At 45.7% G+C, this 18104-nt stretch overlaps 1 protein-coding gene across 3 annotated transcripts in view; it reads left to right on the top strand.

Moving 5' to 3' along the window:
- Positions 1–18104, top strand: part of klhl2 (kelch-like family member 2) — a 162241-nt gene that overhangs the window by 103412 nt on the left and 40725 nt on the right. For all 3 annotated transcript variants that reach the window (XM_072495938.1, XM_072495939.1, XM_072495940.1), the window contains one exon: positions 1114–1223. In XM_072495938.1, coding sequence (XP_072352039.1) covers positions 1114–1223 — 110 coding nt within the window. The remainder of the gene's footprint in view (positions 1–1113; positions 1224–18104) is intronic.

The following is an 18104-nucleotide window of genomic DNA, read 5'->3' as shown; positions in this document are numbered from 1 at the left end:
CCTGAAGTGTCCCATTTGGAAAAAGTCTTGTAGTGATTCGGTTATTCAAGTAAACAAAATGATTTGGTGAATAAATGGCATTCCAAAGAGGATTTTGTTGATGATTGACCTTGTTACGATGGCATGAACTGGGGAAGAGTGCAATAAGAAGCACAAATGTTTTTATCTCATGATGCTCCAACTCACATGTTATTTAAAGCGTGATCAAGATCCAAACAAGGGTTTGTTAGTTACTCGCTGCTGGTGAGTGGTTCTCTCCAGGTTAACCTCGAATTGGGTTGTTGCATCTGCTGCAGCTTAAGACGAGCTGTCAGGTGACTTCATAAAGAAAGTGGTTGTCAGAAGCAGCAGCAAACAAAATGTGACCAGCATACAAACATCTATCCGTTGTTATCACCTGGTAATACTGTTCATGTTATACCGAAACTAAATCAGAACTGGCTGGGAAAGAGCAAGTCGTGCCAAGTGGCACCCATTCTTGCCTTATGAAAGTAAGAGTCCAAAACTCTGTTCGAGTCATTACGAAAATAAGACATTTGGGACTTAATGCTGTGTTGTTGCTTGAAAAGTATTGCAGCATAAAAAGTATGTTAGCAAGGTGATGTTATACTTCAACTGTGTAAGTGAAATCATGGGAGAGACATCGCCTGTCTATCCCTCCTAAGGAGGTTTGTAACTTTTGCTTTGAAGAAAAGATGTGACCTTCGACTGTTTCTAAACAATTCGGTTAGACATGTTATATTCACATAATCAGCATTACATTTCGATAACCATAAAACCGGGATAATCTGGATGCCACTTCATTGTGAGAGCTTTAACAGTAAAAGCAGTTTTTCTTTTGCTTATTAAATGAACGTAACTGATGAAGTTCTGACTATAGGTAGATTACCTGAAATAATAATTCTTTCTCTATCTCTCCACGGATGCTGACTGGCCTGCTGAGCATTTCCAGCATTTTCTGTTTATATTTTTATGTTGACTGCAATATTCTTCTCCTGGGGGGTATTTTGTGCAAGTATTTCTTTCTGTTGAGGCAGTCCCAGTTTTAAGGAACACTAACTGTCTTAAAACAAAACTAATTTGTGCAATAACATTTTTTTTTCCTTTGAACAGAACAGCATTTCTCGGAGGTTGTGCTGGGAGACGAATTCCTCAATCTTGGTATAGATCAAGTCTGCAGTCTGATAGCCAGTGACATGCTCACAATTTCATCAGAAGAAAAGGTAAAGCAAAATGTAATTCTGTAAGAGTTTAAATTGATATAAATATGAGAATGTGAAGTGTCCAGTCAAATCCAAATGCTTACAAGGATGGCTGAAAGGTTCAGTGCTAGGAATACACTCCTGCTTTTGTGCATTTCCTATCCACCAGATGTGGGTAATGGCCAAGACTTTGAACCAGTTGTTTGTAGCTTGGAAAATGTGGCACTGAATCCAATAATACAGCGAGGATGTTCTTCACGTCCAAATTATGTGGCTTATTGTCACAAGTCGGCTTACATTAACACTGCAACGAAGTTACTGTGAAAATCCTCTAGTCGCCACATTCCGGTGCCTGTTGGGGTTGAGAGGGAGAATTCAGAATGCCAAGATTTTAGGATATTGATTGAATGTGACTGAAGTAGTTAAGTTGATCCTTTTTTAATGTTGTGTCTTTGTTTTTTTTCTGGAAAACCTAAAATCAAAGTTCGACCAAATAATTGTGAAAACAAGCGTTTGATACACTAGATTTTCATTCAAAGTGTAGCTGCTGTGCTTTTGGTTCCTTTGTGATGACCTTTCGTGACGGATCAATCAGCTCATTCAGATCCACTTTTTTCCTAAACTGAATACAAATGTCACTTATCTTTGAAACAAATCTAAACAATCAAGGCACACATCTCTACAGCTTGACTGGCCAGCTGTCAGTGCCTTGAAAATCAATGGAGTTTGAGTTTCCTTATTGGCATTCCTTTTTGTTTCTAGATGAATGATCAAAACAGCATTGTAAATCCACATTAGTGGACATTTCTGCAGGTGCTGTCTCCTATTTCTTTAACTTGTTAGTCGTAAAGCTTCAGTAGTATGGGAATGCAGATTCACTGTCTGAATGCTGTTGCCAAATAAAAATATGGGGCAATGTTGTTGTGGAACCTAATGGTTATAAGCAAAGGTGTATGAAAAATTGCCAGTCTGGAAGCTGAAAATAACAGGTATATACAGAGCAGTCAGCACTGTTGAATTCAGACATAAACTGCATAGTGTACTAGAGAGAGAAGCCGAGAAACAATAAGAACAGGAGTAAACAAAAAGGCCCTTAAACCCTGCTCTGCTAATCAATGTGATCATGGCTGATATTGGATATCAAATCTATTTTTCTGTGTCTCCCAGTCTTCCATTCAGTGATGGGACATCCATAAACCTCTGGGGTAGAGAATTCCAAAGATTCGCAACCCTTTTGAGTGAAGTAATTTCTCCTCATCCCGGCCCTAAATGATTGTCCCTTATCCTGAAACTGCCCCTGTGTTTAGATTCCTCAGCTAATGGAAGCAATGTCTGTGCCTACCATATCAAGCCCCCTCAGAATGTTATAGGTTTCAGAGAGCTCACCACTCATTCTTCTGAACTCCCGAGAATATAAACCTAATTTACTCATACTCTCACCATAATACATTGCCTTCAGATTGGGGACTACCCCCAATGGAAGTATATCCTTTCTTAAATGTGGAGACCAAAACTGCACATAGTATGCCAGATGTGTAATATATAATGTATAAGACTCGTATACTTAACTGGATAATCAAATTTCAGTTATAGATATGGAGGAATCTATCGTCCCAGAATCATTAATGTGGGTATTTGTGTGTTCACGGTGGCACAGCCGTTGGCACTACTGCCTCACTGCCTGCCAGGGACCTGGGTTCCATTCGGGCCTTGGGTGACTTGTGTGGAGTTTGCACATTCTCCCCGTGTCTGCGTGGGTTTCCTCCTGGTGATCCAGTTCCCTCCCACAGTCCAAAGTTGTGCAGGTTAGGTGGGGCTATGGGCATAGGGCAGCGTAAGGGCCTAGGTGGAGTGCTCTTTTGGAAGGTCACTGGACTGAATGGCCTTCTGCACTGTAGGGATTCTATGATTCTAAATACAGCTCTTTCTAATTGATCCAGGCCGTGCCTACTTAAAAACGATTAGCTTTTGGCGCCTTCAGGGGAGAAACCAGAGAAGCTGCTGTCTCCTTGATAAACATCAAAATCAGCCGTCTATAAACAGAGTGAAATTGTCCCAGAAAATCACTAACCCCACCATATTCGGCTGAGAATAGTGGTGGGCATGAAGCAACTAACAGGAGGAGGTGCACTTGTGAACATCTCCTACCTCAAACATGGTAAATCCAACTTTTTGTACGAGGGACAAGGCTGAGGTGTTGGCATTGTAAAAGTGACGAACAGATGTTTCTACCCGGATTCCTCCTGTGTTTTCCACTCTCAAAAAGCTAATGGTCAGCCAGTTTGATGTTCTTCATGGAGAGACAGTTAACTGCAGTGAACGCAACAAAGTCTCTGAGCCTTGATAACATCCCAGCTATTGTGCTGAATAGCCGTCCACCAGAGCTAGTCCTTAACCCTAGCCATCCTGTTCTAGTATAGCTGTGTCATTGGTGTTTGCCACACACATTAACAATTGCCCAGTTAAATCCTATCCTGATACAGTTCCAAGTCAGGATAGTGTGTAACTTGGAAGGGTTCTTGGATGTGGTGTCTCCCATGTGACTGCTGTCCTTGTTCTTGGTGGCGGAGTACATGGGCTTGGGTGGTGCTGTTGAAGGAATTTTAGCAACTCCCTGCAGTCCGCTATGTAGATAGTGCATACTGTAACCATGGTGTGCTGCTGATGAAGTGACTGAATATTTAAGGTGGTGGGGTGCGGATTATGTCTGTTGCTTTGTCCTGGATGGTGTTGAGCTGCTTTGAATGTTGTTGGGGTTGCACTTATTGAGGCACACTCCTTGCTTGCGTGCTGTAAGGTTGGACAGGTTGTAAAGGTGGACAGGCTTTGAGGAAGGAGACAGCAATCATGGTGTGGAGTTAAGAAAAGCTTTTACCATATACTCAAATGTCGTAACAGCAGTGCTGATTACTTTTGTGCCAGAATTTTTTGATTATCTTTTTCATTACTCCCTGCAGGAAATGTGGCAAGAACTGGCACTGTGTCATGATGATTTTGTTTGATTATGTAGATAGGGAACTGTTCCCATAAATTATAATTGACAAAAGAATGAAAGCAGAGGGACAATACGATAATGCAAAAAAGGATGTTTTTCCCTGAGAATTTAGCACTGTGAAGCAGCTTTTGAAACTCTAGTTCCTGGTTTGAAACACATTGGCAGTTCATGTGGGAGAGAGAAGGTGGTGGGGAAGGAGGTCAAAGAGAGAAGTGAAAAATGTTGGATAAAGGAATTGGAGGGAAAGTAAATAAAGTCAGAATGGAGAAAAAAAATGGAGGTGTCAGTGCAGATCTTTTAGGTGCCATCAGCACAAGGGGTCCCTTGTGCTATGTTCTTGATGGTGCCCACTTTTTTCTTTTTAGACTGTCCGACTCTTTTGCTTTGCTTTCTATTTCAGATGTTCTACTGTCTAATTTATTCATATGTAGTTTGTCTTTATTATGTGTTTTTATTCTTCGCACCATCTGATAATTAATCTCCTGTTTTTGATTTATGGTCATTCTAGTTGTATGTACTTTGCCACTTGTGTCTGTTTTGCTCCTTTCCAGCTTGACATGATTTACAGAATAATAGTGCACAAGAGGCTGTTCGGCCCTTTGAGTCTGCACCGATGCATGAAAGACATCTGACCTGCCTACCTAATCCCATTTGCCAGCACTTGGCCCATAGCCTTCAATGTTATGACATGCCACGTACTCATCCAGGTATTTTTAAAAAGATGTGAGTCAACCCACCTCTACCACCCACCTCTACCACCCTCCCAAGCAGGGCATTCCAGACCATCGCCACCAGCTGGATAAAAACACTTTCCCTTAGATTCCCCCCCCCCCCCCAAAGCCTCCTAAATGAATTATATCATTTTCAGCCTTGATAAAAGATTATCTCCAGAACATGAACTTTTAATGCCCTCTCGCGCACCCTCTCCACACATTTGGACCGATCTGCTGTGAGTTCGTAGCATTTTCTGGGGGGGGGTTTCAGACTTGGTGTTGCCCTTCAAACCTGAAAGTGGCTTTATCTGCTTCGTATGTGGGGGAAAACATAGTATTCGTATGTGGGGGAAAACAGAAAGCATTTGCCAATGTGTCATGGCCATGTCATGAGCCTTCTGAAGATATCCTACCTCAAAACTAGGTCAAAATAATCAAAATAATCCCCTCCAACCTACCTACATGGGGAATGCTGAGTTAGGATTCAAAACTGAGTGGGATGGTATTCTTTATTATGTCTTTATTGCTATGTCCAAAAGTTACTCTAAGCATTAAGCATTTTCAGGGGTAGATTTGTAACTGTCTTGAAGGAGGAGGGATGTATGAAGTGTGTTAGGAGAGAATTCCAGAGCTTGGAGCCTAGGCAGCTGAAGATGAGGAATTCCGGAGCTTGGGGCCTAGGCAGCTGAAGATAAGGAATTCCAGAGCTTGGAGCCTAGGCAGCTGAAGATACGGAATTCCAGAGCTTGGGGCCTAGGCAGCTGAAGATACGGAATTCCAAAGCTTGGAGCCTAGGCAGCTGAAGATACGGAATTCCAGAGCTTGGAGCCTAGGCAGCTGAAGATAAGGAATTCCAGAGCTTGGAGCCGAGGCAGCTGAAGATACGGAATTCCAGAGCTTGGAGCCTAGGCAGCTGAAGATACGGAAATCCAGAGCTTGGAGCCTAGGCAGCTGAAGATATGGAATTCCAGATCTTGGAGCCTAGGCAGCTGAAGATACGGAATTCCAGAGCTTGGAGCCTAGGCAGCTGAAGATATGGAATTCCAGAGCTTGGAGCCTAGGCAGCTGAAGATACGGAATTCCAGAGCTTGGAGCCTAGGCAGCTGAAGATATGGAATTCCAGAGCTTGGAGCCTAGGCAGCTGAAGATGAGGAATTCCGGAGCTTGGGGCCTAGGCAGCTGAAGATAAGGAATTCCAGAGCTTGGAGCCTAGGCAGCTGAAGATACGGAATTCCAGAGCTTGGAGCCTAGGCAGCTGAAGATAAGGAATTCCAGAGCTTGGAGCCGAGGCAGCTGAAGATATGGAATTCCAGAGCTTGGAGCCTAGGCAGCTGAAGATACGGAATTCCAGAGCTTGGAGCCTAGGCAGCTGAAGATACGGAATTCCAGAGCTTGGAGCCTAGGCAGCTGAAGATAAGGAATTCCAGAGCTTGGAGCCGAGGCAGCTGAAGATACGGAATTCCAGAGCTTGGAGCCTAGGCAGCTGAAGATACGGAATTCCAGAGCTTGGAGCCTAGGCAGCTGAAGATATGGAATTCCAGATCTTGGAGCCTAGGCAGCTGAAGATACGGAATTCCAGAGCTTGGAGCCTAGGCAGCTGAAGATATGGAATTCCAGAGCTTGGAGCCTAGGCAGCTGAAGATAAGGAATTCCAGAGCTTGGAGCCTAGGCAGCTGAAGATATGGAATTCCAAAGCTTGGAGCCTAGGCAGCTGAAGATGAGGAATTCCGGAGCTTGGGGCCTAGGCAGCTGAAGATAAGGAATTCCAGAGCTTGGAGCCTAGGCAGCTGAAGATACGGAATTCCAGAGCTTGGGGCCTAGGCAGCTGAAGATACGGAATTCCAAAGCTTGGAGCCTAGGCAGCTGAAGATACGGAATTCCAGAGCTTGGAGCCTAGGCAGCTGAAGATACGGAATTCCAGAGCTTGGACCCTAGGCAGCTGAAGATAGGGAATTCCAGAGCTTGGAGCCTAGGCAGCTGAAGATACGGAATTCCAGAGCTTGGAGCCGAGGCAGCTGAAGATATGGAATTCCAGAGCTTGGAGCCTAGGCAGCTGAAGATACGGAATTCCAGAGCTTGGAGCCTAGGCAGCTGAAGATACGGAATTCCAGAGCTTGGAGCCTAGGCAGCTGAAGATAAGGAATTCCAGAGCTTGGAGCCGAGGCAGCTGAAGATACGGAATTCCAGAGCTTGGAGCCTAGGCAGCTGAAGATACGGAATTCCAGAGCATGGAGCCTAGGCAGCTGAAGATATGGAATTCCAGATCTTGGAGCCTAGGCAGCTGAAGATACGGAATTCCAGAGCTTGGAGCCTAGGCAGCTGAAGATATGGAATTCCAGAGCTTGGAGCCTAGGCAGCTGAAGATAAGGAATTCCAGAGCTTGGAGCCTAGGCAGCTGAAGATATGGAATTCCAAAGCTTGGAGCCTAGGCAGCTGAAGATGAGGAATTCCGGAGCTTGGGGCCTAGGCAGCTGAAGATAAGGAATTCCAGAGCTTGGAGCCTAGGCAGCTGAAGATACGGAATTCCAGAGCTTGGGGCCTAGGCAGCTGAAGATACGGAATTCCAAAGCTTGGGGCCTAGGCAGCTGAAGATACGGAATTCCAGAGCTTGGGGCCTAGGCAGCTGAAGATACGGAATTCCAAAGCTTGGAGCCTAGGCAGCTGAAGATACGGAATTCCAGAGCTTGGAGCCTAGGCAGCTGAAGATACGGAATTCCAGAGCTTGGACCCTAGGCAGCTGAAGATAGGGAATTCCAGAGCTTGGAGCCTAGGCAGCTGAAGATACGGAATTCCAGAGCTTGGAGCCTAGGCAGCTGAAGATAAGGAATTCCAGAGCTTGGAGCCGAGGCAGCTGAAGATATGGAATTCCAGAGCTTGGAGCCGAGGCAGCTGAAGATACGGAATTCCAGAGCTTGGAGCCTAGGCAGCTGAAGATACGGAATTCCAGAGCTTGGAGCCTAGGCAGCTGAAGATAAGGAATTCCAGAGCTTGGAGCCGAGGCAGCTGAAGATACGGAATTCCAGAGCTTGGAGCCTAGGCAGCTGAAGATACGGAATTCCAGAGCTTGGAGCCTAGGCAGCTGAAGATATGGAATTCCAGATCTTGGAGCCTAGGCAGCTGAAGATACGGAATTCCAGAGCTTGGAGCCTAGGCAGCTGAAGATATGGAATTCCAGAGCTTGGAGCCTAGGCAGCTGAAGATAAGGAATTCCAGAGCTTGGAGCCTAGGCAGCTGAAGATATGGAATTCCAAAGCTTGGAGCCTAGGCAGCTGAAGATGAGGAATTCCGGAGCTTGGGGCCTAGGCAGCTGAAGATAAGGAATTCCAGAGCTTGGAGCCTAGGCAGCTGAAGATACGGAATTCCAGAGCTTGGAGCCTAGGCAGCTGAAGATACGGAATTCCAGAGCTTGGACCCTAGGCAGCTGAAGATAGGGAATTCCAGAGCTTGGAGCCTAGGCAGCTGAAGATACGGAATTCCAGAGCTTGGAGCCTAGGCAGCTGAAGATAAGGAATTCCAGAGCTTGGAGCCGAGGCAGCTGAAGATATGGAATTCCAGAGCTTGGAGCCTAGGCAGCTGAAGATACGGAATTCCAGAGCTTGGAGCCTAGGCAGCTGAAGATACGGAATTCCAGAGCTTGGAGCCTAGGCAGCTGAAGATAAGGAATTCCAGAGCTTGGAGCCGAGGCAGCTGAAGATACGGAATTCCAGAGCTTGGAGCCTAGGCAGCTGAAGATACGGAATTCCAGAGCTTGGAGCCTAGGCAGCTGAAGATATGGAATTCCAGATCTTGGAGCCTAGGCAGCTGAAGATACGGAATTCCAGAGCTTGGAGCCTAGGCAGCTGAAGATATGGAATTCCAGAGCTTGGAGCCTAGGCAGCTGAAGATAAGGAATTCCAGAGCTTGGAGCCTAGGCAGCTGAAGATATGGAATTCCAAAGCTTGGAGCCTAGGCAGCTGAAGATGAGGAATTCCGGAGCTTGGGGCCTAGGCAGCTGAAGATAAGGAATTCCAGAGCTTGGAGCCTAGGCAGCTGAAGATACGGAATTCCAGAGCTTGGGGCCTAGGCAGCTGAAGATACGGAATTCCAAAGCTTGGAGCCTAGGCAGCTGAAGATACGGAATTCCAGAGCTTGGAGCCTAGGCAGCTGAAGATACGGAATTCCAGAGCTTGGAGCCTAGGCAGCTGAAGATATGGAATTCCAGAGCTTGGAGCCTAGGCAGCTGAAGATAAGGAATTCCAGAGCTTGGAGCCTAGGCAGCTGATGATACGGAATTCCAGAGCTTGGAGCCTAGGCAGCTGAAGATACGGCTATCAATGGTGTAACAATGAAAATTGGGGTTATGCAAGAAGCCAGACTTCGAGAAGCACTCACTGCTACATGTAGTGCAATGGAAAAATGTAAGGAAGCAGAAAATGGAAGGTTTGCACAAAGGTGTTTCATTTTTAGATTCAAATCCCGCCCAAACTGATGGGATGAGAGTATCATCTCTTTGCTGGAGAGGACTCTAAGTAAAATGATGTAAACAGCTGCAACTGATGGAAATCTGAAACAAAGGCAGAAAATGCTGGAAATACACCCCACCGCAGTTATCATCAGTGGAGAAAGCAGACAAGTTCATGGTTTGAGTATATCTTTGCATTAAAAGCAAAAGATAAATTGAAAACAAATATTCATTTAAAAAGTCAGAGCAAACAGAGGGGTACGGAGAGAAGAAAAACACAGGCGAGGTGGAGCATGACTGGAGTCACCTGTCATGTGCTTGAAGCAAAGGGTATAATTGGATAGCTGAGGTCCTCTTTATAATGGATTACTGAAAAAAGACTTTAAAGAAAGATGAAATGGTTATCTCAACAAAAATGTAGCCACCCTGATGCTCTCCCGTACCCCCCGCTGAACAGGACTTTGGCGTTGCAAAATTGAGGTGCTCGATTGACGCACTGAGGCAAATCACCCATCTACCCTTCTTCTCCCGTCTCCCATCTTGTGTCCTCTACCTTTCTCTGCCTTGGTTGCATTATTGAATCATCCTTTACCTCTGCTTCGCCTGAAAAGTGCTCTTGGTCTTGACTTCCCATGTTCAATGCCAGGAAAGATGGCTAATACTTCAAAACCAAAGATCCAGTAGCCAGATTAGATGCATTAATAGTGACATGGATTACAGTGAGTAGTATGGCCTAAGAAACTTGCTTGACAGAAAATATTTACAGCCACCAGTGGGACTGAACTCGCAATATTTTTTCAATTTTTGAAAGAATTCCAACCAAGCGACGTGTCAAAGTCAATATTTTCCTGCTTCTGTGGTAGAAAAATTCAACACACTCGTTAAGACAGAATAACGAGCTTTATTTTCAAAAACAACTGCTTGCAGTAATGGCTGAAACTTGAAGTCAACAAAACTGCTCAGTCTGTCACAAGTTTTAGATCAATTAGAACAATATTTAAACATTATCTTTATCAAGATTATGTGACAACAGTATGGTCAGGAGTTTGATCGGAAATACAAACGGAAGCAAAGACCAGACCATGTTTGGTCATATCACTCGTACCATTATTTAGTCCTCGGAGGGAACATTGAAAGGTCAGAATAGACTTGTTTCTTCCTGAACTTATCTTTGTTTTAAATTCCTACGGCCCTGGGTTATGGCGAGTTAGTTTTATCAGGAGTTGCCGAGGTCCAGTGTTTTGGAATGGCTCGACCTTCGCTGATCTTTTCAGACTTCAAGTTAGGCAGAGTTGGCCTACGGCCATACTACTCTGAAAATGGTTAGGGCAGCATTCTTTACCTGGGCCTGGGGAGCTGGAATGCGTAGTTTCAGTCTTTCTTGTATTGTATCAAAACCTTTTGACCAGTCTTCCCATTGACCAGTTTTCCAATCATGCCATTACTTAATTCGTACCATATCATATTCCCTCCTTTTGTCATATCATGACAACTAGTTAAATAGGTATATCCATGACTCGTTTGAAAATGCATTTACACAAGCAACCAAGCAATCCTATCCCTCGTAGAATTAGGAGTTGTAGAATGAAGGCCTTAAAGGTCCAATCAAATAATCCGTGACCCAACCATCCTAGCAAACCCGGCGGGTTATAGTCATGAAATTCACTGCCAATCTCTTGAATTTGAGCAGCCTGTCTCTTAATATGGTCGGCGAGGTTAGTGGTATTTTCAGAGCCACCTGGAATATAAGTACAGCACTCATGACCTATGATAGCGCACGTTCCTCCCTGCGCGGCTAACAGATAATCGAAAGCCAGTCGATTTTGTAATGCCACGGTCCGGACAGCTACTAGCTCAGCTGAGACCTCAGCCAGTGCCTGTCCAGTTTCCCTGGCTTCTGCTGCCGTTACGTTCGCCAGTTGTTCCAATGCTGTGGCCATGTGGATCAGTTCGTCGGATGCCTTGCCCGTTCAATACAAGGGAAAGGCCATCATAAAGAACTGTTCTGTTTTAGGAATAGTCCTTTTTGCTCGCGAGGGGGAGTGCTTAAGGGTGGATAGGTGACGCATTTGAGGTACAACATATCCCAAAAAGCAGGATCCTGTCCAATCAATGGGGAGCCATGGATATGCTTTAGTGCCGCATATGAAATAGGTTCCATTATAGGCTGTAAAATCATCAGCTGATGTCATCCAGGGGATTGGGGATGTCTGTCCCCATGAAATGTTAGAGGTTATATTCCATACCTTGGACCAATCACAGTTAAACATGCCCTTGTTGGATATGCCTGTACCGGTCCTTGCCAGTCAACTGTAAGGTTGTACCTACTTTGCCCCATTAACTTTCCTTTCCCTGATTTATTAAAACACATGGAACCTTGAACATTATACGAGTGGACAGTGAGGGAGGGTGGAGTCAAGGCATGATTATAGGTAGGTTGATACGAAGCTGAAAATTTAGTCATGTCATAGCCAGCAGATCTCCATATTTCCCTATTTCCCCTGCTCCCTGTTTGATTTTGTCGTAAAATCCATTCAACCGTCTCTGCGATATGAAAGGGGAGGGATTGGAGAGGTATTCCTTCCCTCGAATGGACGGGGACGTGGGTACAAACCCAACACTTGCTTACGTTCAATTTTTCGGCATAAAGATATGACATATATAAATAGGTATTGGAAGGCAAGTCTCGTTTAGGTAGTTTTTTTTTATACTACCGAGTGGCCATTAAGGCTAAATAGTCCAGAGAGTCCAAAAATTATAATGTAAATCTTCATCCTGTGTTCCCGTCTGGGTTGGAGACTATCTTCTTGCAATCGGATAGATGTATCCAACTTGAACGTCCTTCAAGTTTGACGGAAGTCGGTGTAGTCAGCAGTACGAGGAAGGGTCCGCTCCAGCGTTGTCCTAGTTTCTTTCTGTCCCAGTTTTTCACCAACACGTGGTCTCCGGGTTTGATCACTGGATATCGAGGGACGGCTGTCCCTGCCGTTACTGGGAGATGTGCCTGTTTTACCTGTGAGTGGAGAAACTTCAGAGAAAGTGTTAATTGCTTCAAATAGTTCTGCATTTGTTCCCCCATCACATGGAGGTCTACTCCCTCTAGGGGTTTTTCATGGGCATCCCAGGGAGTCCTCATTGGCCGACCATAGAATATCTCTGCAGCTGACAGTCCGGTCCGCGAATGGGGAGTCACTCGCATGTGAAACAGTGCCAAGGGTAATATTTTTAGCCAATTTAACCCAGTTTCTTCAGTTAATTTAGATAATTTTTCTTTTAAAGTCCCGTTAGCTCTTTCCACAATTCCTGTAGCCTGCGGGTGATACGCGCAGTGCAGTTGCTGTTTAATTACGAGTGCTTCGCACAATTCAGTATTGATCCAAGCTACAAAATGTGGTCCATTGTCTGAGCTCACCATTTTGGGTACCCCAAAACGAGGAATGACTTCCGTTAACAACAACTTCACTACTGTATGTGCCGTACAATTAGTGGTGGGGAAGGCTTCAATCCATTTACTAAACACCTCGATTATTACTAAACAATATTTATAGCACTGTGCTTTTGGCAATTCAATAAAATCAAGCTGTATACAGGCAAAAGGGCCATCTGGCAAGGGAGTGGTTCCTGGAGGGCATTTAATGCCTTTACCCTTATTTTGTTTCATGCAAATAACGCATCGATCCAGCCGCGTTTGCGCTGCTGTATTCAAATCTGGGTGCCACCAAGTTTTCAGGATAGCTGTACCATTCCCTCCTTGCCAAGATGGGTACAAGAATGCAAATAATCAATAAGTACCGGCAATAAAGAATTCGGAATACAAACTTGAGCAACGGGAGTAAGCCAGAGGTCTTGTGTCAAGGAGTGTGAACACCCCATTGACTTCCATAGTGTGCGCTCGGAATCAGAGGCATCCCTCTGTAAATTTTGAACTTCAGTTATGTCTGGCATGCCCTTCGTTCCTAATGCAGGTACCTGGTTCAGAGAATGATTAGCTCCACTAGGAACAATCAGAGAGGCTGATATAGCCGCAGCCTTAACAGCCGAATCAGCACGGGCATTTCCTAATTGAACAGGAGTGTCTCCCTTTGTGTGCGCAGCACATTTAATAATTGCCAATTGATGGGGAAGCTGAATAGCATCGAGGAGATTTTTAACCCAAAGAGCATTTTGAATGGGAGCTCCCGCAGAGGTGAGAAAGCTTCACTGTTGCCAGAGGTGACAAAAATCGTAGGTCACGCCAAAGGCATACCTAGAATCAGTGTAAACATTAGTACTTTTATCTGTGGCCAAAATACATGCTCGAGTAAGGGCAAATAGCTCGGCTTTTTGTGCGGAGACAGGGGTCTCGAAGGCTGCTGCTTCCTGCACGTCAGTGTCGGTTACCACGGCATATCCCGCTGTGGGATGCCAGTGAGAGAAATGGAGGAACTGCCATCAACATAAAAAATTAGATCTGGATTATCAATAGGCCGGTCCGTTAAATCCGGGCGCGGCGCGGTAAGGAAGTGATTCCGAAGCAAACAATCGTGTGGCGGGTCCGCAAGGTTATTGGTGGGCTGTTCGAGGAACACAGCAGGATTTACGGTGGAACAGTAATGAAAAGGGAGGTAGGGGTTTTGCAATAGTGAAACCTCATAGCGGCTCAAGCGGGCTTGAGTCAGATGCTGGGTTTGCTGAGACGTTAGGAGAGCCACAATAGAGTGCGAGGTGTGCACTTGTACTGGCTGGTGAAGGGTCAGATTAGAGGCTGCCTGTGCTAACAAATGGACAGCCGTAAGAATTTGGGTGCAGGGAGGTAGACCGCAAGCTACAGATCCAATTTTGTGGAATAGTAGGCGATCGGGCAACGTCGGTCACCGTGTTCTTGTGTTAGAACACCAGTGGCACATTCATCAAGAACATTAACGTACAACTGAAAGGGTCTGTCATACATAGGTCGTCCTAGTGCTGGGGCGGTAGCCAGGGCGTATTTGAGAGTAACAAAAGATTGTTTTGCTGAATCAGGAAGTTCAAACTTAAGAGGAGCATTTTGAGAGGAGTACGGAGTTAAATCTTTAGTATGGTCAGTAACATTCAGAATCCATTGTCTGCAAAAGTTCACCAATCCTAAAAAGGCGTTCCTGAGTAAGGGAGCGATCCGTAGCACTTATTAGGACACCCAAAAATTTGACTTGCCGTTGGCCTTTATGAACTTTAGTGGGCGGGATCACATATCCCCATGAATGGAGACGGATCAGCAGGTAAATGGTGTCACTCTGGTTAGCGTTGAAGTCCGGGCTGGCAAGGAGTAAGTCATCAACATATAGTATGATGGTGGAGCCACCAGGAGTTGATAATGTCGCTAACTGGGAGTGCAATGCTTGTGAGAAAAGGGTTGGAGAATGAATGAAGCCCTGTGGGAGCCTAGTCCAAGTGTATTGGTTGCCCTTAAATGTAAAGGCAAACAAATACTGTGATTCAGGGGCGAGGGGTATTGCAAAAAAGGCATGTTGTAAATCAACAAGGGTGAAAACAGTTGCTTCCGGTGGGACATTGCTAAGGATTGTCGCCAGGTTTGGGACAATAGGATGTAAGGGTTCCACTGTCTGATTAATACGTCGGAGGTCTTGGACCAAATGCCATTCGGATGGTCTTCCTATCTTAGGAACTGGAAGAATCGGGATGTTACAGGGCGATTGGCATGGTACCACAATTCCCTGTTGAAGGAACGATTGAATCATGACCGAGACTCCTTCTTCACCCTCTGGGCGCAAAGGGTACTGTGAAATCGAGGGGAAGGGCATGTTAGGTTTAACTTTAATACCAACGGGAGGGACATTAGTGAGACCAACTTCGTGTTTGGAGGCCGCCCACAAATCTGTGGGTAGTTCAGAAGTCGTTGATTGGACTGAACGATGGTGGTGCAGTGTGCCAATGAGGACAAATGGGCGTTGAAAATATTAAGTGCCTGCGGGTAGGATTTGACTTCCATTAAAGAAAGGATCAGCTTGTCCTCGCAGTGCAGCTGCCAGAAATCCCAAGGACTTGACACTGTAGCCTTCGTTCACAGAAAGGGTCTTGTGGGGTGACAAGTCCCGACTGACACCAGAAGCCATGGGGTAAATTGACAAGAAAGGCAGACCCTTCTTTTCCCTTAGCGAGGCCAACAAAGGAAACGGATTGTAGAGAACCGAGGGCGTCTTGGTAAATGCTCTCCAAATCAGGCGAGCATCCTGTATGATCGTAGCAAAGAGTGACGTGCGGATCGGGAATATCTAAGGGAGGTGATAAGTGTGAGGGATCAAAATCAACCGACCACCACTGTGGAGTAGTGAAAAGGGGAAAATTTCAAAGCTGGGCCTGTGGGATAGCTGATATAGTAATGCCGTTATCAAGGCAAACAATTTCCACCTGCAAGGGACACAGCAAGTCACGTCCGGCCAGCTTGACACCGAGGGCGCGGGTAACTGTGAAAGGGATGCAACATTCCCGGCCCTCAAATTGAACAGAGAGTGGCTTCGTAAGCGGATAAACAGCACCTTCCCCCATGAAACCAGCAAGTTCCACATGCTTATCAGAAAGGGGAAAGCAATGTTTCTGAATTAATGTCCAGTCTAGCATAGAATGAGTCGCGCCGGTGTCAATCAGGAAGGGGATAGGCACGCCCTCTATGTAAATCGTAGCGGTGGGTTCGTCAGAGTGGTCTGTTGAGAGGACCGGAAAGTTCGATCTGGCTAATCAGTAGGGGTTAGAGGTAGTAAAGGGTGTCTGCCGACGGGGTTGAAATCTACCTTGTCGTCGGGGTGCTGGACAATCCCTAGCGTAGTGGCCTGTACGGTGACAGTTGAAGCAAGTGATATTATATTTGGCAGGAGGACGACGCGGAGGAGTGCTGTCGAAATCCTCCATGTGTGGAGTGAAGGGGTAAGGAGCCTGTGAGCGGTAACCAAATTCAGGAAGGTCCGTGCAATCTGGGCGATAGTAACGTGAATCTGTCTGAGAGTTCTGACCTTTAGGAGCTCTTCTTTGAGAGGGACGTTGGATGAATTCGGATTTAATTCTAGGCGAAGTGTCTTTGTAACAGGTCTCACGGTTGCAGCCATTGCTCCAATAATAAGACACAGCACGTTTCATTTGAGGTTTAGAATTGTCAGACCAGTCCATGTTTTAGTTTTAATACTGGATGCTACGCGGTCAGGCAAAACCTGCATTTAATAGTGCATTAAATTTGGGAGACTGTGTGCCTGCATTGAAAGCAATGTCCCCGGAGTAAAGAGTGTACACGCCACAAAAGCGGTCAAAAAATTCTGGACCATCCTTCCTTAGAAGTGGGGGTACATTCAAGGAGTTTGGCGATGTCAACGGGCTTACGGAGAGCCCATTTTAGTGCGGGGAACATTAAAGTACGCTGATCGTCCTCCGTTTGGTGTGCGGCGCTGAAGGCCGTCCACGTGTCCCCATGAAGTCCTAATTCATTTTTCCATCTTTCCCCTAATTCTGGGGGAAGGGATGAATAAATCAGAGAATATTGATCACGTGCGGTAGCACCGTACATGGTCGCAGTTCTCCTCAAAAACTCAAACCCCTCTGGGTCCTCTTTGCAGGAGGGACATTGGGCCATGATCAAACATAGCTCATGGGGTTTAAAAGCCTGCCACACCTCAATGAATGGGTCGTCATTATCACCAGCGTGGGGGTTAATAACACTCCTAATGGGATAATTTGCGGGGGGAGGTGGTGGTGGAAAAGTTTCCTCCTCCTTAGGTTGGAGTGATAAATCAAGAAAAGCCTGATTAACAGAGGTGAAGGGTTGTTCCATATTAACGGCTTGCGTATGTGACCGAGTGCGTGTTGCTACGGGGGATGCGTTAGCAGGAGTTCCATTGGCAGTGGGACCATAAGGGGGTGTCTGGACTTGGGACGGTGGAATTGTAGGGTCAGGGTGTGCAGGATGAGGGTGGGGTCCAGGGGTTAAATCCTCCTCCTCCTTCCGTATCGCCTGAATAAGGAAACATCGGCATGCCAGAGCAACTGGGAGGATCCTCCTTTCGTTTAATTTGATTGGCTAGCCTTCTCTGCCTATTGGTTGGAGATTTTTTATTTTTGCCTTGTTTATGCTTTCTATCCCAAAGTTCACATTCCAATTTTAAAGTCTTCCAATTTTTTGCTTTACCATCCACACAATCATCAATCCCTTTTCTACGGGCGCTATCTCTCCAACTCATTAATAGTGATTGTTCGTGGCACTTAGTGGATTGCTTTTACCACTCTGAGATTAAATACTTCCACTTAAAACCGGCGTTTCTCTGCCAAATGATTTTCTCAGCAGAAATGCAATTATCGTAGATCCAAGTGCCCCCTAGTGGCCAAATATCATTACCCAACTTATTGTTCAGCGCTGCAGATAATCTTTGTAAATTACGTTCGTGAGAAGGGTTTTCAGAGCACATGAAAAATAGAGGGGAATTGCCCCCGGTTTTGTCTAAACTCTGTCCCATAATGTCAATAAAATGTGCCCCAGGCAATCAAAAAATCCCTGGTACCAAATCAAATTGCAGGGCCCCTGACCCAAACTGTATGAGAGGTCCCTGACCCAAACTTAAACCTGTAAAACACGCAAGAGGTCCCTGACCTAAGGCTAACCACAGTTGGGGGTCCCTGACCCGGAGTACTCAACTAACAATTTAGATTCGAGCACCGTCACCTGTTTAGTTCCATCAGGGATGAGGGGTCGAACCATCAATCCGAGAGAGAGAGCGAGAGACCAAGGTTAATCT

Source organism: Scyliorhinus torazame, chromosome 3, assembly GCF_047496885.1.
Source record: "Scyliorhinus torazame isolate Kashiwa2021f chromosome 3, sScyTor2.1, whole genome shotgun sequence".
Classification (NCBI taxonomy): domain Eukaryota; kingdom Metazoa; phylum Chordata; class Chondrichthyes; order Carcharhiniformes; family Scyliorhinidae; genus Scyliorhinus; species Scyliorhinus torazame.
The sequence above is the reverse complement of the archived record's forward strand: the minus strand, read 5'-3'. Positions and strand labels throughout refer to the sequence as shown.